General features: G+C 38.5%; 1 protein-coding gene across 2 annotated transcripts in view; it reads right to left on the reverse strand.

Annotated features, from left to right (window-relative positions):
- LOC126354822 (unconventional myosin ID) overlaps positions 1–26,557 on the reverse strand; it is a 140,925-nt gene that overhangs the window by 12,995 nt on the left and 101,373 nt on the right. The window contains exons 16-17 of one of the 2 annotated variants that reach the window (XM_050004765.1): positions 20,886–21,026; positions 20,622–20,790 (exon numbers count right to left, since the gene is read on the reverse strand). In XM_050004765.1, coding sequence (XP_049860722.1) covers positions 20,746–20,790; positions 20,886–21,026 — 186 coding nt within the window. In that variant the 3' untranslated portion in view covers positions 20,622–20,745. Of the gene's footprint in view, positions 1–20,621; positions 20,791–20,885; positions 21,027–26,557 lie in introns of those variants that run through there. The other variant, XM_050004764.1, reaches the window with a different exon arrangement.

Raw genomic sequence — 26,557 nt, forward strand, 5'->3', positions numbered from 1 at the left:
TAGGCAGGATACGTAGCAGTGTAAATGGATGGTAGGTAGAGCAAATTCAATCTTTGCTGGATTTTAAGAGCTACATGTAATAAAGGAAAATGAGCTGTACATTTTCAACCTGAAAAGTAACTACATATCTACTGCGTGACAAACATTGGAGACACAAGAGCAATGGAAAACACTTTCCGACACCTTTTTTCTCTTAATTAACAAATGAGCTGTTTTGGAAAACAAACTAAATTTAAATATTTGATGGCATCTATAACCAATTACATTATATCTTTATTCCCATGTATCTTTTGTAGTTACTTCCCTTCCATCATCATTAAGACTGCAAAATATACAGAACAGACACCGAGGATAGAAAAGCATTACACAAGCACTAGCAAATTATCAACAGAAAACTTGTTGCATACAACAGAACTTAATTTTTATGCTACCTAGACCACTGGGATAATGTAAATAAAAAAAGTTGAACAAGAAAGTATACATTTGCATCATAATATTGCATTTGTGTTTTATTTCCATATATCTAACTTTACGCAAAAATATTTATTATTTTTGTGGAATAGGCACACATAGTCTTACACAGTCAATCATTAACTTTGAATGTAAAAGAAGATTACATAATTAATTATGAGAAATTTCCACAATACTGAGGAAATCAGCGAAGCACATGTCAAACATATATGGAAAACAAATTAATATTTTGGTCAGCTGCCAGATTATTGGATAAATTTCAGCATATAAAAAATGGCTTATAAGACAAAAATATCCTTACTGATAATTACAACAAATATGTTACAACTTAATAATGACACTGTACAAATAATCATTCTTAGATGCAATGACTTTGATGTTTTTGGCATGACAACTAGGAACTCATTCTGTGAAGAGACTACACAGCAATATCATCATCATATTCTCCCTACTGGTTAGTCCACGTAATGTCAGCCAAGTTCATCCATTCTTCCTCAGACTGTTATGGTATGGTACATAGTTTTCATTAATCTCTATCTTCGGTTTCTTCCTTAATTGCCTCTACAAGATTTTTCAAAATGAATATATAGGTTTTAATACTATGTAGCTTTATTAAATTCAACTCACAAATAAGAGAGCAACAAATGAAAGAGCAACTGAAATACTTTTGATTATATACCTGTGGGCAAAGGAAACGGCATAGAACAACCAAAAGTGGCTGAAGAATGTATTCAACCTGTGAAAGTATTTCATGTATAGCCCCAATGAATCAATTCAGAATGCAAGTTGTGAATTAGCAATTCAAGTGATATCTGTGTGGTGATTTTTAAGGAGATGCTTAAAACCACTTCCATATCGTTTGCAGTTTTTACATGCTCTAAAGACAACAGTTTACATGCCAATTTTGCAAACAGAATGCTGCTACATGACAACAAAGATTTTGTGGATTGAGTTGTTATCAGTGATGAATCAACATTTCACCTAAGTGAAAATGTGAACACACATTTGTGTGCACCTAGGGGGGGTCAGCAAATCCCCATGAGATGGCACAGTTGCAATGGTGTTCCCTCGAAATTGAATAATTTTTGTGCTGTATCCCAGAGGAAAGTTTATAAGCCTTATTTTTTTGGTGAAGCGACTGTAAACGTCATTTCTTATCTTCATGTCCTAGAATTATAGCTCTTTCCTCAACTGTAAGAAGCTAAACCACTACCTGACTGGCATAACTCAACATGTGGTTGATTAAACAATGTTATACTAGGTCACTGGATTCGCTACAAGGAACCAGATGACATAGTTTGTTTTGCATGACTTCTACATTCACACACAATCTGACACAGTGTGATTTTTATCTTTGGGTGTTCATAAAGGATCGTCTGCATGTGCCCCCACTACCATCTGATCTATCCAACTTTAGAAACAGCATTGTTGCAACAATTACTCCACCCACAATTATCAAGGTTTGGGAAGAAATCTCTAACTCTGTAAAAAAAACTGTTTGAGTTTCTTTTTCATTAGATGTGCTATAACTGTAAATTGAATGTATCATATGCTACAAAGCCTTAAAATCCATATATTTGTTTTGAAACACCCTGTATTTTCTACTGGTCTCTAAGGTATCAATCAACTGAGGTCTTCTGGTTCCTACTTCCATATCCCTTTTGTCTTGCCATCTATAGAATCATGCAGAAGACAATTGCATCTCAAAATATGGAATATCTCATTAGATTTTCTATGAATGATATTTGTGAAAGTAGATTTCCTCTTCCTAACTCACAGCAGAACTAGTTTGTGTGTTATTTGGCTATCAATCTCATTTTCTCTATTATTTTACAACAAGTTCTCTGAATAGTTTCTATTAATTACTCTTAAGTCTAGAATTCAGATTGCAGAGATCATCTTTTTGTGAATGTCTCAGTGGCCATGGCAACTGGAAAACAGATTTCACTGATGCAATAACTTTTTCCAGTTTGGTCAACTGTTCTCTCTTATGAAAGGGGATTGTTATTGCAAGATATTTTATAGCACTATTTCTTTTCAACGTTAATTTCTAATGTCATAATCATTCAAACACCAGCTACACCTTATCATTTACTGTGTAGATTCCCAACCCCCCTCCCCTCTCCCCACCACCCAATTCTGGCTATATCCACTACATGCATGTTTCACATTATTAATTATTCACTCCCACACGTTACAAAATCCAAATTTTGCCGATGTCTCTCAGAAGGTACTTTCCATATGTTACTTTAAGATGCATGCCACAACCTAGTCTTACTTCTCCAACAATTTTAACACTCTTGGTGTGTCCAATCTTGAGAATTAATTTTGCTTTCTGATACGTAGTATAAATTAAGAATTTGATCTCACTAGTGTACTCAAATTTACTTTAGTATTTCCTGGAATCTGGTTCAAATGAAATGATCAAAAACTTTTTCCAGTTAATACAACAAACAAGGTTTCTCACATGTCTCTCAACCCCCTTCCAGTATCACTCTCAACAATCAACAGTATCTCTTGTTCCTTCTCATAATTTAAATCTGATCTTATTTTTCATCTTATTAGTTGAAAGTAGGGTTAATGCCTAATACATAAAACAAATGGCGGTCCCTGGAGGATTGCATCCTTGTCCGAAAAGACTGTGACCACGTGTTTTCTACTGAAGATGAAGTATAGATTTTCTTCAATAGGGTGCTGCCTGTATGTTTCCACTGTATCGATTGGGTACTCCGACTCATGGTACTGGAACCAAGTCTCGTCACCAGTCATGAGTTTGGACAAGAAACATTCTGGATCCTGAATGAGGTGTTGAACGAGATCACTGCATATGCCTTGCACTGTTGTGTTTGTGCTACATACAGTGATTTGGGAACCAACCTGGCAGATACCTTCTCAAGCTTAACATGTCCGTGCACTAGGCACTGCATAGTGCTTCTAACAAGTTCTGTGGCTGCCTCCTTTTCCATAAATATGATGCAGCTATTCTCCTGAATATGTTTTTTCACTCTTGAAATGTTGAGAGGTGTTTTTACCTCCGCCTTCCACAGAAACCACATCGTTCAGCACTGTCCTTGATATCACACTCCATGTGTTCCATTCACATCATGACAGTAGTTGGGAGAATGGACTGTACTATGTAGGGATTACACATCTATGAATTGTTAGACTACAGTACTACACATCTGCAACTGTGATGATGCACCAGATGGTGCATCATGAATGATGGGAAAAAATAAAGTGTTCACCAATATGGGACTCCCCTTAATAGAAGAATATCTTACAACAAATAAAACAAAGGTAATCACTTTTTAATGAGGCTACAGACGATGCTCACATCACAAACTGACAGGCTCAACACAAAATATTATTATTATTATTATTATTATTATTATTTTCCATTTTTTTTTTTTGGTGGGGGGGGGGGGGGGATAAGAAAAGTACAGGCACAGTTTTCCACTTCTTCCACATGTGCACCATTGCTTTATCATTTAATAAACTAATACCTTCACTAACAGTCCTCCTCACAACCACTGACAGCTTTCATGCTGCCATTCAATTTACAGTTGAAATAACTAAGATTGACTGCAGAAAACAAGCATCACCAACCTACATGTAATTTATAGCTACATCTATCTCCAGTGCCCATGTGCTCCCAGTTTCCTATACTCATAAACTGACATCCCCCCCTCACCATATATTTGACCTGTCCACTTTATTTGTAATATCCTTCACCATAATCATATTTAAAATCTACAGATGTAAATAAATTTGGACACAATGACTATTCAAACACAGTGATTTTATTCAAACAAAATTATTTCATTGTAACCAGTCAAATTACAACTTTTTATCCATTTTTTGTTTTTCCCCAGTTTCAGCTCAGTAAGGTGATCTATAAGAGGTGACAACAGTCATGGGATAGCAATTTGCTTGCAGTATAAAGCACACAACGTATAAAAGGGCAGTGCTTGCCAGAACTGTCATTTGCATTCAGGTTGTTCATGTGATTACAGTCGAACAGTGGGAATTAACAGACTTTGAATGTGGAATGGTAGTTGGAGCTAAATGCATGGCACATCTCATTTTGAAAATCATGAGGGAATTCAATATTCTGAGTTCCACAGTGTCAAGAGTGTGCCAATAAAAACCAAACTTCAGGCCAATGGATTTCACTTAATAACCGAGAGCAGCGGTGTTTGTGAAGCATTGTCAGTGCTTATAACCAAGTAGCACTGCAGAAATCAATATGGGACCTAGGATGAACATATCTGTTATGAAAGTGCAGTGAAATAAGGCATTAGACCACATATATGGCACTGGTGTGACCAATTCTTGGATACTGCTCGAGTGTTTGAAATCCGTACCTGGTCAGACTGAAGGAAGAAATCGAAGCATTTGGAGGAGGGTTGCTAGATTTGTTACCAGTAGGTTCGAACAACACTTAAGTATTACAGAAATGCTTTGGGAACTCAAATGGGAATCCCTGGAGGGAAGGTTTTTTTCCTTTTTATTTTTGAGAAACACTATTGAGAAAATTTACAGAACCAGCATTTCAAGTTGACTGCGAAACAATTCTACTGCTGCCAACATACCTTGCATGTAAAGAACATGAAGATAAGTTATGAGAAATTAGGGCTCATACAGAAGTTTGTAGGCAGTTATTCTTCCCTCATTCTATTTGCGAGTGGAACAGAATAGGAAATTACAATTAGTGGTACAGGGTACCCTCCGCCAAGCACCGTACGGTGGCTTGGGGATTATCTATGTAGATGTACACTATATGATCAAAAGTATCTGGACACCCCCAAAAAATACACTTTTCATATTAGGTGCATTGTAGCCGCCATCTACTGCCAGGTACTCCATACAAGAGACCTCAGCAGTCATTAGACATCGTGTGAGAGTAGAAAGGGGTGCTCTGCAGAACTCATGGACTTTGAATGTGATCAGGTGTCATATGTCTGCATGCGAGATTTTCACACTACTGAACATTCCTAGGTCCACTGTTTCCAATGTGATAATGAAGTGGAAATGTCAAGGCATAGTTACAGCACAAAAGCGTACAGGCCGACCTCATCTGTTGACTAACAGAGACTACCAACAGTTGAAGAGGGTCGTAATGTGTAATAGGCAGACATCTATCCAGACCACCACAAAGGAATTCCAAACTGCATCAGGATCCACTGCAAGTACTATGACAGCTAGGCAGGAGGTGAGAAAACTTGGATTTCATGGTCAAGTGGCTGCTCATAAGCCACACATCACACTGGTACATGCCAAATGACACCTCGCTTGGTGTAAGGAGCGTAAACACTGGACGGCTGAACAGTGGAAAAACGTTGTGTGGAGTGACAAATCTTGGAACACAGTGTGGCGATCTGATGACAGAGTATGGGTAGGGCAAATTCCCGGTGAACGTCATATGCCAGCTTGTGTAGTGCCAACAGCAAAATTCGGAGGTGGTGGTATTATGATGTGATCATGTTTTTCATGGAGGGAACTTGAACCCCCTGTTGTATCACAGCACAGCCTGCATTGATGTTTTAAGCACCTTCTTGCTTCCCACTGTTGAAGAGCAATTCGGGATGGCTATTGCATCTTTCAACACGATCGAGCACTTGTTCATAATACACAGCCTGTGGCAGAGTGGTTACACGACAATAACATCCCTGTAATGGACTGGCCTGCACGGAGTCCTGACCTGAGTCCTATAGAGATGTTTTGAAATGCTGGGCTTCATGTCAGGCCTCCCCGACCGACATCATTACCTCTCCTCAGTGCAGCAGTCCGTGAAGAATGGGCTGCCATTCCCCAAAGAAACATTCCAGCACCTGATTGAATGTATGCCTGCGAGAGTGGAAGCTGTCATCAAGGCTAAGACTGAGCCAACACCATATTGAATTCCAGCATTACTGATGGAGGGTTCTGCTGTAGTAACACGCTTCACGTTTTCCGTCGCACTTCAGAGTAGACCGGGAACTGTCTCATAGGCATGCCAGATGTGAACTGACTGGGCACGGCACGTGCTGCCTGAGTTGTTGTTGTTGTTGTTGTTGTTGTTGTTGTTCCGCTGGCAGCAGTCGCGGCTGAATTCTCGTGTGCCCTCTGGTGGACGGGACTCTATTTGCGGCAACTACCGTCCGTGACGCGCCGTGCTGATGTGCGCCTCCCGCGATCTTTCTGGTGGCTATTGCAGCTGCCTACTTCTGATCACATAGTTTAGATGTAGATATAGATGTAGATGTACTCAGCTATGGCAGCAGACAGCCAACACAAGTGCCTTTGTTACCGGTACATCATCCCCTGCAGTGCCTCTCCTGGGTTCATAACTATACCCATTGGACCCTAAATGACTGAAAAACCGTCGCCTGGTCAATAAAATGGTTTAAATGGCTCTGAGCACTATGGGAGTTAACTTCTGAAGTCACCAGTCCCCTAGAACTTAAAACTACTTAAACCTAACTAACCTAAGGACATCACACACATCCATGCCCGAGGCAGGATTCGAACCTGCGAATGTAGCACTCGTGCGGTTCCAGACTGTAGCGCTTAGAACCGCTCACCCACCCCGGCCAGCTCGCCTGGTAAGAAAAGTCCCAATTTCAGTTGCTAAAAATTGATGGTAGGGTTGGAGTGTGGCACAGACCCCATGAAACCACAGACCCAAGTTGTCAACAAGCCACTGTGCAAGCTGGTGGCAGCTCCGTAATGGTGTGGGCTTTGTTTACATGGAATGGATTGGGTCCTCTGGTCCAACTGAACTGATCGCTGATTTTAATGGTTATGTTCAGATACCTGGAGAGCATTTGTGCCTCTCATGGACTTCGTAGTCCCAAACAACGATGTCATGTCATTGGGCCACATATGTTCATAACTGGTTTGAAGAACTTTCTGGAAAATTTGAGCAAATGATTTGGCCACCTAGATCACCTGACATGAATCCCATTGAAAATTTATAGGACATAATCGAGTGGTTAGTTCATGCACAACATCCTGCACTGGCAACACTTTCGTAATTATGGATGGCTATAGATACAGCATGGGTCAATACTTTTGCAGAGGACTCCCAGCAACTTGCTGAGTCAATGCCACATTGAGTTGCTGCTCTACACTGGGCAACAGGTGGTCACAAGCAGTATTAGGAGGTATTCCATGACTTTTCTCACATCAGTGTATTTAGCCTGTTAATACACTGGAGAACAAAGGTTTGGTAATTTGGCTCTAGTCAAGCCATGGAGCAAATTTGCTATTATTTACTTTTTTAAATAGTCTTTTAACACACTGTATTAGCTTTTATTTCCATTTTTCACCTTTAAGAACATGTACAGAGAGCTCCCAATTATCTGAGTTAATGCAGATTGCAGAACGCACTAATCACCGAAAACACGGATACCAAAAGTACAAGCTTTTATTGGAAATTGCTATTCAGTCTATTTAAAAGACATGCTACAAGTCACGTTTTACAACACACTGCATTTATTTGTGTGTTTCTTGCTGGACATTGGTAACCCATTTACAAATTCCCACTTAAAACACACTATATTTTGTATCAATTACTATTAGTTCACTTTGGGTATATAATCATCCAATTTTTTTATTTTTTTCCTTACTTTTCTTCGGTATGACCGTTGTCCTTTAGCCGAGAATAAAAACTTTGGTATAGTCCAACAAATTTTCCCATGCATACCCTTAACAACAGATCAGTGTATTTCAACGAACATGACAATAAGTTCCTGAATCACCTTGTCTCTCTCTTCCACTGCCAAACACGCTTTGTTCACTGTATCTGTGTCACTTAGTTACTCAAGTCCTGGTTCATAGGCACCACTCTCAGATGTTTTTGTCGTTTATGCATTCACAGCCAAAAATTTGTGTACTAAATGAAAATATTCATTTTAACAATAACACAAAATTTCATTTTAAACCATGTAAAGACAATCTCTAAGCTTGATAGTCAGGAGTTCTCTGCATCAAAATCATTTATATAAGAATTTTTAACCTATTTCTAAGAACATTTTTACCATAAATTTTAATTTTCTCAAATCATATCACATTTTAATAGTTCATAAGGAAGGGTGGTGGACCACTGAATGGAGATGACCAGTCAGACATTACCGAACACTCCATACATGGATAATGTGTCTTACAGAGAAACTTTAAAAAAAAATAATAATAATAATAATAAAAAAAATTAAAAAAAATTCTCACGCCGACACAAAATTTGTCAAAGTACTCATTATTTACTTTGCCTCCAACAATACCTTGTCTCTTTTCTCATTCTTTGCAGTTCTCTCTTTAATGACAAACGTTGTTGACTCAAACATATGCATTAGGTTCTTCACAATATCTATGTCTTTTCTGCAGCTTACATGAATAACTTGTGTTACTAAAATTCACCATTTTAGTCCCAAAATGGTTACCTGTTCTGAGCTATTATTCAAGAGTCCTTTGGCTTCCAAGTCTCACAAGCTCTCAATGAGCTATATCAGCTGACTTAAATTATCTATACATTGTTTTTACACATGCATGAATGCAGCAGATATTTGTAGAAATAGGATAGCTGACACTGAACAAAACAACCTTCAACAATATTAGCATGCAAACAATCCATGTAATACTGATACAGTTCATGAGACTGTGACACAAGCAACAAAATAAAATATCGAATAATGCTTTTATGCTTCACTTAGTCATGAACAGTGCATTTTCAAAAAGCCAAGTGACCATTCAGGCAACATAAAAATGCAAATGACACATTTAAAAAGTAGCTATGAAAGATGAAAGCAAAGAACATGTGACAAACTTCCTTAGGGTTTTAAGTTTGAAACATAGTAAGTGTATCTAGTACATCTAAGTTACAGCACAGTATGGATCATCTGAGTTAAGATAATAATATAACAACCAAACAAAAGTTAAATGAATAAAACACACACATTAACCACATAAATGTAATACAGAAAGTTCCAAATTATCGAAGTACGGAGTATCCTGCGATGTTTTCAAAAGGGGAGGGGAAGACTTGTTATAATCAGAATGAATATTTTCATTTACAATACACAATGTACATCGTCTCACATTTTACCACTGGAAGCTGACGTAAAACCTAATCGCATAGTCTACGTCTACATATATACTCCACAACCCACCGTATGATGCACGACAGAGTTCCTGTTACACTCACGAGCAGAACAAGGGAAAAATGATGGTCTATTGCCTCTTTATGAACCATAATTTCTCTTATCTTCCTGGTTCTTATGTGAAATGTACATTGGTGGCAGTGGAATCTTTCAGCAGGCAGCTTCAAATGTCTGTTCTCTATATTTTCTCAACAGTGTTTCACAAAAAGACTATTGTCTTCCCACCAGGGAGTTCATGATGCACGAGTTCATGAAGCATCTCTATAATACTCGTGTGGTGATCGAACCTACCAGTAACAACTTTAGCCGCCTGCCTTTGAACTGTTTTGATGTCTTCCTTTAATCGATCCTGGTAGGGATCCCAAACAATCAAGCGATACTCAAGAAAGGGTCGGACTTTTGTCCTATATACAGTCTTTTTCACAGATGAGCTACACTTTCGTAAATCTCTCCCAACAAACCAAATTCAACATTCACCTTCTCCACTATTGTCCTTGAGTGCTCATTCCATTTCATATCGCATTGCACCTTCACACCAAGATATTTAATCGACATGACTGTGTCAAGCAGCACACTACTAACGTTGTATTCAAAAATTAAGGAATTGTTTTTCCTACTCATTTGCATTAATTTATTTTTTCTACATTTAGAGCAAGCTGCCCCTCATCACACCAACTAGAAATTTTGTGTAAGTCCTCTTGCATACTATTACACTCAATCAATGATGACACCCTCCCCTTCACCGCAGTGTCATCAGCAAACATTCGCAGACTGTTGTTCATCCCGTCTGTCACGTAACATATGTATATAGAAAATACGAGTGGTCCTATCACACGTCCATGGAGCACTCCTGACAGGATCCTTGTCTCAACATACGCTTTTGAGGACAATGCACTGGGTTCTATTACTTAATAAATCATTGAGCCATTCACATATTGGGGAACCTAAGCCCTATTCTGGACCTTCATTAACAATATGTAGTGGGGCACCAAGTCAAACTCCTCCTGGAAATCTAGGAATATGGAATCTGCCTGTTGCTCTTCATTCATGGTTCAGGGGATATCATACGAGGAAAGGTCAAGACGAGTTTTGCTCAAGTTATGTCTTTTAAATCCATGCTGATTTGTGGACAGAAGCTTTTCTGTCTCAAGGAAATGTATGACATTCGAATTCGCAGTATGTTTAAAAATTCTGCAGCAAACCAAGTTGAGGATATTGATCTGTAATGTTACACATTGGCTGTCATCCTCGAAATATTTTTCTGTTGTTTTCCATTTTGTCATTAGATAAATGCAGGGAATCTTCCTTGTAACATATATGTTGGTGATTTGCCTAGCCCTTTACCTAGGAACTGAAATTCAGCATTCTTTCTTTGTGTTGATATGAAGTGAAAGTATACTGTTTGACATCGCCAAGAGGAATGCGTTGTTCACTACTTTTCCAGCTGAAGACAGAGATTAGAAATAGTCAATAGTCAACAACAGTTTCCGAAATGGATAACTGACAGTGGGTGTTATTAGTCTATACCACATTATTTCTCGTTTTTGACAGTACAGAAATTTACACGTGACAGATAAACCTAAATGTGTTGCTCTAATGATAAAAAAGACATTAGAAGGTATACATTACAAAAGGGATAATCTGTAGTAAACAAAAAAAGTTGACAGTCAAGTTGGACCGTCAAACCATAAGTGCCTGAGAACTTCAACTTATGTGGAGCCAGATGAAGCATTGCATTATTGGTTCCTGCAGAAGAGAGCAGAAATTGTCCCATACCAGGTTCGACATTAATAGCAAAAGCAGCAGAGTATCATAAAAGGTTGAAGGGTAATTTCATGCTTCATCAGGATGGCTGACTCAATTTAAACACCACTTTGGGAGTCAAAAAATTGCTGTTAAGGATACGATGCAATTGATGCTTTTTGTCGTGAGTTCTCCAGCTACATCAAACAAAACAATTTTCTCCCAGAAGAGATCCATAGAGCTGATGAAACTGTACCATACTCTAAGAGTATGCTCAAATGAACCTTACCCACTCAGAGCGAAGCACATACTACTGGACATAAGCCTAGTAAAGAAAGGCAATTTGTTCCTTACAGGTCAATTCTTACAATAAAATAAATACAGCAACTGATAACTAATAATAATGCCATTTATTACCAATAAATAGTGCTATTACTGGTCTCGAACTGACTGATTCATCCACAGAAAGCTGTTTGAATACAAAATTTTGCTGTAGGGCACCACCGCCCCAAGGAACTTTCACCACAATCAGTGAACAGCCCAGTACAGGATAATTACATGATATGAACAGCCATCTGAGGATGAAACTGTCAGTACAAAACTGGTAGCAGCACTATTACTTCCCCATAAATAGCATTACTGACAGTGTGTGGTTGCTGTTATACAGGGTGATCAAAATAGTCAGTATAAATTTTAAAACAATAAATCACAGAATAATGCAGATAGAGAGGTACAAATTGACACACATGCTTGGAATGACATGGGGTTTTATTTGAACCAAAAAAATACAAAAGTTCAAAAAAAAGTCCAACAGATGACACTTCATCTGATCAGAATAGCAATAATTAGCATAACAAAGTACGACAAAGCAAAGATGATGTTCTTCACAGGAAATGCTCAATATGTCCACCATCATTCCTGAACAATAGCTGTGGTCGAGGAATAATGTTGTGAACAGCACTGTAAAGCATGTCCGGAGTTATGGTGAGGCATTGGCGTTGGATGTTGTCTTTCAGCATCCCTAGAGATGTCAGTCAATCACGATACACTTGCGACTTCAGGTAGCTCCAAAGCCAATAATTGCAAGGACTGAGCTCTGGGGACCTAGGAGGCCAAGCATGACGAAAGTGGCAGCTGAGCACACGATCATCACCAAACGACGCGCGCAAGAGATCTTTCAAGCATCTAATAATATGGGGTGGAGTGCCATCCTGCATAAACATAATACGTTCCAGTAGGTGTTTATCAGCAGGGCTGGGGATGATGTGATTCCGTAACATATCGGCGTACCTCTCACCCGTATGGTAGCAGTTACAAAACCATAATCACGACACTTAAAAAAAAATAATTTAAAAAAATAAAAAAAAGGGGGGAGGGGGGTGCCCAATAACGGTAGATGTGGTAAATCCAACCAATACCGTGACTTTCTCGTCGTGCAATGGAGTTTCCACAACAGTTCTAGGATTTTCGGTAGCCCAAATTGTGGACGTTGACAGACCCTCATAGCGTGAAATGAGCTTCATTGGTCCACAACACGTTACTCAACCATTCGTCATCTTCCGCCATCTTTTGAAACGCCCCCACCGCAAATGCCCTCCACTTCACTAAATCGCCAGGTAACAGTTCATGATGCCAATGGATTTTGTACGGATAGCATCGGAGGGTACATCTACGTGCCAACAAAACAGTAGTGTAGTGTATGGAATGCTGGTGCAACTGCACGAGTGCTGACTTCCCCATGCATAGACGAACTCGCTACAGTCTCCATTTCTTCCTGAACTGTCTCAGCAGCATTACGCCTTGTCGTCGGTCGGCCACTATGCGGTCTATTGTCTAAACAACCTGTGGCTTCGAACTTTGAAATCATTCTCGCCACAGCTGCACTTCTCAATGGACCTTTACCTATTCGAATCCCCTTCCTATGGCGATAGGATCGTAACACTGAACTAACACATTCCCCATTCTGCTAATGCAGCTTCACTAAAAGTGACTTTTTCAGGTAATGTCAACATGATGCGACTGCTGGCGCATCTGATTCTCTCTCTTATTACAGCTCCTTTTATACACGATTGTCATGCGCAGTCGCTGTCGTTTTGCTGTCCAGCAGCAGCTGTCGGACATTTTGTGAACTTTTTTTTTAATTTTTGTTATAATAAAACCACATGTCATTCCAAGCATGTGTGTCAATTTTTACCTCTCTATCTACATTATTCCGTGGTTTATTAAGTTTTCAAATTTATACTGACTTTTTGATCACCCAGTACTTCATTGTAAGAATAAATGTTAGTTCGATATGTGAATACGAACTGAAGCCATACATTGACAAATAAAAAAATAAATAAAAAAACTCTGCACATTCAAAAGAATAATGAATTTACCTCTTTATTACATATGTCAGAAAGGAGTTTTGATGGACAGTACTGTCTTCAGAGACTTGTTTGTTCCATGTTTGTACTCAGCTCTGCCATAGCCAGTCCTAAACCCTGTTGAGAAAGGAGGAGGGGGATAAGTAACACCTTGTAAAAAAAAAAACTTAGTTCACCTAGCTCGGGTGACAGTACCTTGTGAGGGCCCCTTGCTAGGGTAACGGTGAAGACCTCAATGGCAGGTAAGGCAAAGATGAATATCATTGGTACAGTGGAACTGGCAGAAGAGGCAACCCTGCAACCCAATGTATACTTGGTGGGAGTGAGTGAAGCGAACTCAGTAGGCTGGTACCAGGAAGCAGTGGACACCAGTTTCGACTTCATGCACAGAGCAAATGACACTTTAGATGGATCAAGATTGAAGACTCATGGGCAAAGCCAATCATAGTTTGGTTCCTCAGCCATGCTACTGAAATGTGGAAAGGAATTGGAACGACTATGACATAATTATATTTCCTGAATGTTGGAAGACGGGGAATCACAATGGCACTTCGTGGAGTAAAATATTCTGGAGGTAAACTACTGCCCCATTCGGATCTCCGAGTGCAGAGTATTTCAGGGGGAGTCATTGAAAGAGATGATCATTTTAAGTTCAGGATCAGGACATGGAATGTGAGAATGCTTCAGACATCAGGAAAACTGGAAAATCTAAAGAGAGAAATGGACAAATGTGAAACGAACATAATAGGTTTAAGTGAAGTGAGGTGGGCGAATAGAGGTGAAGTAACATTAGGTAATCACCTAATGTTTTATACGGGTGGAAAGAGTTTTGAACGTGCTGTGGCAATAGTGATGGGAAATCAAATAGTTCAAAGTATGACTAAAGTAGTACGCCATAGTGATTGTTTAATGTTTGTGAAAATAAGTACACAACCAGTGGACATTCTGATAGTACAAGTGTACTTGCCAACAGCAGACCATGACGACGAAGACATGGAGAAAATTTATAATGAAATAGAAGATATCATACATTCTGATGGCAGAGGAAGAGTAAACATCATAATCATGGGAGACTTTAATAATGCGATTGGAAAAGACAGATAAGCAAACATCGTGGGTCAATATGGATTAGGAAGAAAAAACGACAGAGTAGGGATGTTAGTGGGACTTTATCAGGGAAACAACTTGGTGGTAATGAACACCTGGTTCCATAAGAGTAAGAGTGAATTGTACACATGGAAGAGCCCAGGAAACATTAACAGATACAAGTTAGACTACATACTCGTCAAACACTGGTTTAGGGGTAGTGTGAAAGATGCTAAGACTCTGCCAGATGCTAATGTCGATTCTGACCACAACCTTTGGTTGCAGACATTAGTACAGGATTGAAGAGGATACAACAGCGTGGGAGGAGAAAGCGTAGATCAGACCTGGTAAAGCTAAGAGAGAACAATGAGGCAGTAAGAGAATCCTTGGAAAAACATTTTGGGAAATTAGAGATGCAGATACAGGTGAAAATGTGGATGGCCAATGGTGATATGTTAAACAGCTTTTATGGAATATGTTAAAGAGCAAAGTTGGTAGGGAGGCAAACGAGTGAGGAAACCATGGATCACCAATGAGATGCTAGAAACGATGGAGGAAAGGAGGAAGTGAAAAAATGAATATAGAAGACTTACAACACACTTAGAAGAGCAAACTGACAAAGAGAAAGAAAAGTGTGACAAAATAGAGGACCTATAAAGAAGAGGAAGGTATGACCTTGTGTATCAGAAAACAAAGGAGCTGGGAGGTAGAGAAAACAAAGGAGTAAGGACTTTTGGGACAGAAGACTCTAGAGGACAAATGGTTATTGAACAAATGGGAAGAATATATAAATAAACTCTGCGATAAGGAACATCGCCCACAAGGCAGTGAAATAGATACAGAGGAAGAGATTGACAAAGACAAAAAAGGACCTAGCACACTGACAACTGAAGTAGAGAAGGTGATTAAGGACATGAAGAGGAGGAAAGCCACAGGAGATGAAGACATACCGATGGATTTGTTGAAGGAAATCGGAAAAGAGGGTTTGAAGACATTCACACATCTCATAAACAAAATATATGAAACTGGGGAATGGTCCAAGGACTTTCTGGATGTCACAATGGTTGCTCTTGAGAAGAAACAGCAAGCCAATAAATGTAGTGATTTCAGAAAAATCAGTTTAATCTCACACCTAGCAAAGATTATTGCAAAAATAATCAACAGATGGCTGGAACACAAACTTGTAGTAGTAATAGGAGAGAACCAGTTTGGATTTAGGGAGGGAAAAGGAACCAGTGATGCCATTGGAATGGTGAGGATCTTGTCGGAGAGAGTTTTGGCAGTTAACGAAGAAATTTGTATTTGTTTTATTGACTGACAGAAGGCCTTTGAAAGAGTTGACTGGATAAAACTGATGAACATCCTTAAGGAGATAGGAATAAACTGGAGAGATCAGAGACTAATTCTCAACTTGTACCTGGGAAATAAGTAAAGGTGTGGCTGAACTATGGAGAAACAAGCAGTGTGGAAATAGGAAGAGGTGTCAGACAAGGATGTTGTCTATCGTCAAGTCTCTTCAACCTGTATGAGCAATGCTGGAGAGAGCAGTTTTGAAAGGATGTGGAAACTTCAGGATAGGAGGACGCCTCATCAATACCATGTGCGCAGATAACCTGGTAGTGCTTGCTACAAATCAAAGACAGCTGCAACATATGATGAACTAGCTGGTAAAAACTGGAAGGAAATACAGCGTGGAAATCAGCATCGGATGCCGATATCAAAAAGGGAGAAACTTTTGTGGATAACCATCGACAAAGAAAACTAGAAGACGTGAAACAGTTCAAGAACTTGGGAAATTTGGTGACAAAGGATGCCCAATGCCACAGTAAAATTCAAGCAAGAATTCCTATGGCCAGAACTGCATTCAATAAAAAGAAGAATCTGCTGACCAGCAAGTTAAGTTTGGAATTATGGAAGAAACTGGTGAAGTGCTACATCTGAAATATTGCACTGTACAGAGTAGAGACGTGGACCATGAGAAAGAAGGGGGGGAAAAATACTTTGAAAGTTTTGAAATGTGGTGCTGGAGGAGAATGGAGAAGATCAAGTGGACTGATCGGGTGATGAATAACAATGTGCTGAGAAGAGTCGGACAGAAGAGAGACATTCTGAATAGAATTCTTCAGAGGAAGGCAAACTGGATCGGACACATACTTAGACAGGGATGGCCCATACACAAAGTCACTGAAGAGAAAATTGAACGAATGGTAGGATGAGGAAGAAGAAGAATAATTCAATTTTTGGATGACTTAAAAGATGGGAAGAGACACAGCAGACTGAAGGAAGAAGCTGAAGACAGGGAACATTGGCATTAGAAATTCTCCATACGAAGACACAGACCTGCCACTAGGCAGAATACTACATAATAATAATAATAATAATAATAATATGTTTGTTCCTACTACATGAATGTATCAGAAGAAAAAACGCTTAGCTGAAAAACAGTTGACTGTGCACTGGACAGATGTGTACGTAGTAGAAATGTTGATTTTTGGAGGAACTCTCAATGGTTCACAGTCGCTGTAAAGTCACTTCTAAAGAAACAGCAACTACTGCATAAGAAGTATAAAACAAAGTATAGGGCTATAGACAGGTAGCTACTGAAAGAAATTCATTTGACAATCAAAGTGGCAATGTGTGAAACCTTCAGTGACAATCATACAAGAATCTCACTGAAAAATTTCTCACAAATTCCCACAGAAATTCTATTAGGCACACCAAAGTTAGTATCCAGACACTTAGGGACGAGACAGGAACTGAAATTGAGTGTAGCAAAGCAAAAGCAGAGCTGCTGAACTCCATATTCAAACAGTCCTTCACAAAGGAAGATACAAAAGTACTACCCCAGTCAATTCATTTGATTCAGTATCACAGTTAAGTTTATTATAAAAAGAACGATTGTATGGGGTATCAAGTGAAACTGACGATTTCTTGGTAGGAACGATGCAGCATGTTAGCTTGGATGGAGAATCATTGACAGATGTAGAATTAACTAAGGTATACCCTAGAGACATGTTGGGGTCCTATTAGTTCATATTCTATACTGATGATCTTACAGATAACATTAACAATATACAAATCAAAAAACATAGTGTCCTACAACTACAATATCAATGCACCAGTCAACTTATACATGCACATGGGTGGAGCAGCCTGTAGGGATATGAGATGGGAAGATCATATAGGACCAGCAATAGGTACATGAGGTACAAAATACTTCTGTGACCCATCCCAGAATATGCTCAAACATATATGAATAGGACTACTAACAAATGTAAACAGAAAAGGGCAGCACAAATGTCAGGTTTGTTTCACCCAGGGTGGAATATCACACAGATGCCGAAAGACAGACATAAACTACACAATGAAAGCCTACTTAAAAATTTTCAAGAACCAGCTTCAAGTGAGACATCTTTCATAAAGACATGGGTCTTTTGTGTTACTACAAGTCAGCTTCAGTGTCAGTTCTCTCTTTTTTTAGTTGACAGTGCCTTTACTCATAGAACACATCTGGTGGACAATTGCCAGTGTACCTTCTAGACTTCAATAATACTGAATATGTCTGCCATCTGCCTAAAAAAAAATGTAGCAGATAGACTAGCACCTTCCACATACATTCCAGAACCAAATAAGGCTCTTTCTTGAGCTTCATCACTCTTGGATTTCCAAATTCATTATTTTCACTTGATTTATATAACTATTATAAATTAATAAGCTGCTTTTATCCCATAATCATTCTCATAAGGCTATCAGGATTCCAAATACACACTTCCTATTCAAAGTATTGAACGGTTCCTCTAGGATCTACATCTACATCTACATACGCATTCTACAAGCCACCATATGGTACATAGCAGATGATACCCTGTGCCACTACTAGTCATTTTCTTTCCTGTTCCACTCACAAACAGAGCAAGGGAAAAATGACTGTCTATACACCTCCATATGAGCCCTAATCTGTCTAATATTATCTTCACAGTCCTTACACGAAATTTACATTGATGGCATCAGAATTGTTCTGCTGTCAGCCTTTAAATTTTCTCGAAAAAGATTGTCGCCTTCCCTCCACATGGCTAGGCTTCACACTGGCCCTCCGCCTCAAGTGATGCGAATATGTCACCACCTGCCACACATCCTCCTGTGAGGGAAATATTGGGTACACTGAGAGGTGCCTCAGTAGAAGAGCAAATGGGCGAAACAAACAACACCTGAAGTGCCTCATGCAATGTGCCCGATACTCTGCCACTGCTACACCCTAGACAGCAGCCTGAAGATGACTGACTTGAGCCAAAAGCACATTCAGTTGTCCACGAAATGTGGCCAGCTCCTCCTGTGTCTGCTCACGGCATGCACCACATCCTACCCATCCCAGTATTACTAATTTAAGAATCAACTATAAATGCAACACACACAAAAACCTAGATATACAACATGCTAACCTCCTGACAAGTCACCAATGGAGGGTGATGCCTTATGGGCCATGAAGCTGGCTGTTCATCATAAATGAAAACCGTGCTACAGACTGCCTGACAATGCTTTACAGTTACAAAAGTACAACAATTAAATCTCTTAAGTACAGAAAAACACACACAAAATTTATGATATATACTACTACAAAAACACAGAGGAAACTAAACATGCAGTTTGCTCTTTCCAGGTGTGTACCAGACGACAGTAAGAGTCCGTAAGTTCGTAACAGTGTTATAAGTGTCATAATTTTTCTGTCAAATTTCTTTATTACTAAGATAAAACAGATTCGATACTGTTCCTACTTTTTCTGATGTTGAAGTTAATTTCAGTCAAAAAAAATCTACAACATTTCTCCATTACTCTTATGCTAGCTAACAATGTCTGTATGGTCAAAACCACATGGATTCCCCGTCCTGAAACTGCTTAATAGTATTACTTGTCAAAATGCTTTTCAATAATGCAAAATAATTTACTTAATTTCTGATATTGCACAAATCTGTCAAACTCAAGATTACATCAATGAATCATCTATTTTTGGTAGCACAGTCACTTCTTTCTCTACTTGCAATAAGGACTACATGTAGTAATTATAATATTTTCAAGATCAGCATGGTACCAACAACATTTCTCTGTGATAAGAAGTAAAAATGGATGGATGCCACATGCACACTACAATGGAGATATTTCAATGAGAATAAGACCATCAGTCTTCATACAGTTTAAGGCCCATGCACTTACTGGCGCAGACAGTGAGTTCACCGTGCACAAGGGATCTAATTGGACACATGGAGGATTTCACATTCAATTCTACAACAGTACAACAACTGAAAACAAAGAAAAATCAGAAGTACTGCTTCTAATAACACTGCAAATATCTCTAGAACAAAAAACTGATTGAAATAAATGTTCAATAATCATGAATTATGAAACCTTCCGGCAGATTAAAACTGTGTGTCAGACTGAGACTTGGACGTGGGATCTTTGCATTTTGTTGGCAAGTGCTCTGCTGTCTTAGCTACCCAAGTATGACTCACGCCCAGTCCTCACAGCTTTACTTCTGCCAGTACCTCGTCTCCTACCTTCCAAACTTCACAGAAGCTCTGCTGCGAACCTTGCAGAACCAGCACTGCTGGAAGAAAGGATATTGCGGAGACAAGGCTCAGCCACAGCTTGAGGGATGTTTCAAGAATAAGATTTTCGCTCTGCAGCGGAGTGTGTGCTGGTATGAATTATTAATCTGCCAGGAAGTTTCATATCAGCACACACTCCACTGCTGAGTAAAAATCTCATTCTGGAATAATGTATTATGTTACAGCTACATATTGATGAACTCAAGAATATATATAACCCACATGCAAAACGTCAACTTCACAGAAGGCATGCAGGAAACCTAAAACAATGGCGTTCTCCTTTCTGTGAGTAAAAGAAAGTTTCAGTGCACACACAACTTAACAATATCGGGATACCAACGCTTACGTTTTGTAGCACAGAAGGCTCCAAACATGAGATATCAAGCCCTGAACAAGGACAAAAAGTAGTAGTTATTATTTTTTATTATTATTACTCCTATTTTGTATTGGTATTACAAAAAATAAATTACTATATTTCCTACCTCTGAAATTGAAGAGCCCTTTCGCATTGGTTTGAACTTATTTGTTTCCAGTTTGTACAGCATATTCTCAGTTACGAGCAAAGCTCTGTCAGCACATTTGCTGAACCTGTTTGTCTTGCGAATGAATGATGAGAATAGGACCTGAAAGAACAGAAGACTGTATCAGGGAAGAGAAACAGGAAACATTTACATTTTTATTGTATATTAGCAATCACTAAAAGTATGTATTTTTAGTAACACAAAACCAAATGAAAAGTTTTAAAATTGAGTAAGTCACCACATTTCATTATCTTTTCCTACATATCAAACTACACAAAAACACTGAGCAACTTCTCTGACATGAAATACATTGTACATTGGAAGTATCAAATAGCTGTCATGTTCTCAGGTATTTTAGTTTATCATTGTGATGAAGTTCATCCAAATTTAGCACTAAATTATAGTACACATATATTGAAAGTGCAGTCAATCAACGAAAAAGATGAAATTTTTTTAACATTTCCTAAAAGTCTGTCTTTGGATCATCACTGTTATGCAGTTGTAACAGAACACACTGTTTTATTGATAATATTATCTATATGAAAATTCTAAACAACATCAAAGACAATATGTATTGTCCCAGATGCACGTACTTAAAAAGTGGCTAAAATTAAGATTCAAATATGTGAGTTAACAATGATGGAGAGCCCAGCTTGTAAGCTAGCACAACAGTGGCACACACAGTAGATAAAAAAAATATTTATTGGATCCAGCGATAAAAAAGTGAAATGAAGTTTATCCATATCTTGGACTAAATTATAGTAAATATATATTAAAAGTGGCACCGCAGTCAATCAATGGTAGATGGCTTTATATGGAGCATATCTTGCTACACGGTTAATAAAAACTTTGCACACATGGACATAAAATTTAGTCTATAATGAGATTTTGTATCATTGTTAGCTCTCGAATATCAGTTACACTCAGTTTTCATAATTATGCACTGTTTTTAAATTATGACCACCATATTGTATTGATTATTTTTGTAGAAAACAAGGATATAACATTTTGAACAATTTATCATATACCTTTTCTCCTGTTGTGAAAAGTGAATTCAGGAGATCGTGAGCTTACATTGAAGTACAGCCTTTTTCCCCTGTTCTTGTATGCCCACCTCCACACACCAAATGACCTTCTCACTCATATCAGCAGAAAGATGCATCCAAAACTCAACTTGCAACTCCACAGTCAGCTGTTATATGAAAATATTAAATGTAGATGATGGGCTACATTAGCATGGCTTCAGTGAGGTCCTTTAACTAAGATCTATATCCAAAACATTTGGGAGAGATAATCAAATAACGTCTGTAAAAGTGGAAGTAAATTTCAGCTCGTCTTTATTGCTGTTCTACTGGTTTCAGCTTTATGTTCATTGTATGAATGAATCTATCTAAATCTGCAACACAGCTTCTAATTCTGGCAGATGCTATTATATTATTGCCCAACTATTCAAGCTCGAAAGAGAAAAAAACAATCATAATATTAGTAACATCTGAATGGGACACACTAGCAGAAATCTCTGCCCAATGACATCAGCTCTGAGGATATCAATGACAAAAATGTCATTAAATACACATTAGACTATGCCAAAACTCCTCCTCAGAGGCACTGTTAAATTACAATAACTTACTTGTTACTTTTAGTAATATTTTGTTTCTACCATCAAATTTATTAAACACAGTTTGTCTCTTGACCCTAAATAACAACAAACAACTAGCTGTGATAACACAATTCATTCTTTTGACTTGAGTGATACTGAGATCATGGATTTATCCTATTTGGAGATATGAGTACACACAAGTGCTAAGGATGAACTAAGTAGCAAAAGTTTTGAACACTTTTGGCATGCCACAAATGGCAAGTACTGTTACAACAGTAACCAAAGACCAACATCGGTATTAGTCAATGTTTGAAAGAAAAATTCAATTAAGAAATTACATTATTAAACAGAACTGCAGACCTGTATTGCTCTTGACCTTGCTGAGGTGGAGTGGCTTGCATGCCTCTGTGATACTGTATTGTAGGTGCAACCACAATGGGGCAGAGAGGTCAGACTAACCCATGGTTCTTGAAGAAGTGCAGCAGCCTTTTAAGTAATTGCATGGGCAAGAGTCTGGATAATTGACTGCTCTTGTAATGTTAGCCAACATGGCCTTGCTGTATGGGTACTGCAAATTGCAGGAAACAAGAGGAAAGCACAGCCATTATTTTAGTGCAGGGTTAAATGTTGATATCCTCTTAGATACAATATTCTGGAAGTTAAAGTAGTCCTCTGGACAATTAAAAACTTATTTCTTTGTTGCTTTTTACATGGTTTTTTTACCTCTGGACAATTAAAATCGATTTTTCCCATCCAATATGGTATGACCTAGCCAAGGTGAATGGGCTTATGTACATAACAGTGGCACAACTGTTTAATACCGAACTTGTGCAGTCATGCACACTGCACAGTACAGTTGGTTTAATGTGCAACTCACACCACAGCCTTCATATTGTGATTCCTCTGTCTTTTGTAGCTGAACACATTTACATTATGCTTACATCACAATTTGGTGGAAACATTTTTGTTAAATTTTTTGTTTTCAAAATGTTTCTCCCTTGGTCGAAATGTTCTATTCATATTTGAAGTTGTTCTGAGCATTGGTTCTTTTTTACAGTGTTTTGAAACTGGAACTTCACTTATAATCACACTGTAGATGGGGAAGAGGAAGTAGGAATCAAAGTGCAAACAAGGACCCTGGAGTAGACAACATTCCCTCAGAATTATCGAGATCCTTGGGAGAACCAGTTACGACAAAACTACTACACTGGTGTGAGGTGAAATAGCCTCAGACTTTAAGAAGAAGGACATAATTCCAATCCAAAGAAGGCACTTGCTGACAGGTGTTAATATTAGAAAACCATTAATTCAGCATGTCATAACTGCAAAATACTGGCTTGAATTATTTACAGAAGAGTGGAAAAATTGGTAGAAGCTGACCTAAGATAATATAAGTAGGGTTCCATAGAAATGCAGAAACAAGCAGGTAAATTCTGGTCCCATGACATACCTTGGAAGATAGGTTGAAAGAAACAAGCCTGTATTTACAGCAGTTGTAGATTCGGAGAAAACTTTTGACAGTGTAACTTTCTTAATATAGCACAGTAACAATTCTGAGGCAGCAGTAGTACAACATTGGCCATGTAATGGAATATATCAGCGCACACCATCAGCAAGTCGACAACTTATTCATTTGTCATAGCTGTCAAATGCATTCACGCACTGGCCACCAGGAGCACTGTAATTATTCTCCCTCTGGTACAGTGCAACGCTCTGTGACTGTTGATTCCAAAAGCAGAACTTCAGTGTGGTACTATTCAAACTTGGATCATACAGCTTATTTCTATAGACACTGTGTCTGCCGTCATTCAATTCATGCTCAGATTACAGCTCGACATGACTATTTAGTGAGTCTGTATGTGCTTTTCTGGGGTTTGTTCTAAATAAATATTTTGATTATAGGACACCAAAATTGATATTTTGTGTGTGTGCTTGGCCGAGTTTATGAATGTTTATAATATTCTGTTATCAAGACTATCAAGTAGTCTTACAACACCTGTAACGCAGTTGACAAAAGTGATATTAGAAAATCTTGACAAAGATTACACACACATTTTTAGATCTGTCCAAGACTTTTGACACTGTTGACCATAAAATACCACTAAACAAATGACAAGCATTAGAAATAAGAGGAACCGCTAAGCTAGAGGTGCATGAAAAATTGGGTGCAAAAGGTAAAGATAGCCATCACCTTATATGACGTTAAGTTTTTGTGCAACAGTTATCAGGTTCCTCATGGTGATATATTAGGACCAATTCTATTCTTAAGCTCTATCCATGATTTTCGAGACAATATAAGACAAAGAGAAGAAAACCTATTTTTGCTGATGACAGCAACATTGTAGTAACTAATTCCACAATAGAACTCCCTGCTGAGAAAGCAAATGAGACCTACAACAACATTTAAAATTGACTAACATGCATGACATTAACACTGAACATGAAGAAAACATATAGCACCAACTTCAGCTCTATGAGGGAAAATAACAAAAATAATAATTTTTTAAATAGTGTAGGTTTAAGGATGGCAACTAATTTTCGACACACATAGAATGAACACAGAGACAATGGCATAGAGAATACCATCAGCATGTTACGCCCCTAAGATCATCTCATCATGTATAACTGCCATTGTCTTTTAGTGACATACTTTTCCTGGGTACTCTCAATTCTAACCTATGGATTCTTTTCTGTGGATCAGACAGACACAATTTTCAAACCACAGAAATACTAATAGTAGTAATTCAGTACACTACACGGAAATATTTTTATAAAATGGGTATCATTACTGAGTCAATGACGTTTATCTACCTACCTATTACCAATTTAAAAAAAAAAAAAAAAACACACACACACACACACATTTGTAAATACACTCTCTGATCAAAATGTATGGACACCTATATGTAATGCAGAACTGACCACTGCACGTCAATAGAGGAAAACCCAGAAGTGTAAAAGAAGGCGGGGAGTAAGTGTTGTTAGCAGCAAAGCAGTGACAGCAGAATGGGTCAGTCAGAAAAATTCAGAGACTTCAAACAGGGATTAGTCATTGCATGGTGCCTGTGTAAAAAAACCTGCCAAGGTCATTTCAACCCTTTTAAAGCTGCCCAATTCAATTGTTGATTATGGGACTGTGAAGTGGAAATGCGATGGAACAACCACAGCTAAGCCAAGGCCAGACACCTCATGTACTAATGGACAGGCACTGTTGAGCACTGTGGGAGTGGTGGTACAAAGTCATTTAAAATCAGCAGAAGAAATAATTCACGAGTTCTAAAGCATTACCAGCAGTCTCGCTAGCATAGTGACCATGCATATGGAGTTAAAAATAATGGACAACAATGGTCGAGTAGCTCCTCAAAATTCACACTAGCTGAGTGATGATTGAGGTGGTGCAAGGCCACACCACTGGGCAGTGGATGACTGATAATAAGTGATTCAGAAAGATGAATGATGCTATACCACATGATAATCTTATGGAAGGGATTGTTTTAACAAATGCCTAGAGGAAATTACCTGCCATCATGTGTAGAGTCAACACTGAAGTCCAGAGGAGGTGGTCTTAGAGTATGGGGATGTTTATACGGTTAGGGTGTGGTCCCCCTTATTGCACTTAAGAAAACATTATATGCAGAAGCATATGAATAAATTTAACAGCAACATGTACATTGTGAAGTAAGATAAAAGTCTAGAGATGATGATTGTATAAGCATGACAAGGCAACCTGCCATAAAGCATTTTCTGTGAGGCAATGGTTTGTGAACAGTAAAATCCCTGAAATGAGATGACTTGGCCAGAGTCCCAACCTGGACCCAATGGAACACCTCTGGAATGAGTTAGAATGTGAGCTTCACTCAAGGCCACAGTGTTCAAAATCACTAACTTCTCTGGTTTCAGTTCTTGAGTGAGAATGGGCTGCAGTTCCTCCAGAGATATTCAGCAACTTCGTTGAAAGTGTCCTCAGCAGAGTTGAAGCTATCATAATGGTGAAGGGTGGACACAATTCATATTAACGTCCACTAATAGGTTA

The sequence above is a fragment of the Schistocerca gregaria genome, chromosome 3 (assembly GCF_023897955.1).
Source record: "Schistocerca gregaria isolate iqSchGreg1 chromosome 3, iqSchGreg1.2, whole genome shotgun sequence".
Lineage (NCBI taxonomy): Eukaryota > Metazoa > Arthropoda > Insecta > Orthoptera > Acrididae > Schistocerca > Schistocerca gregaria.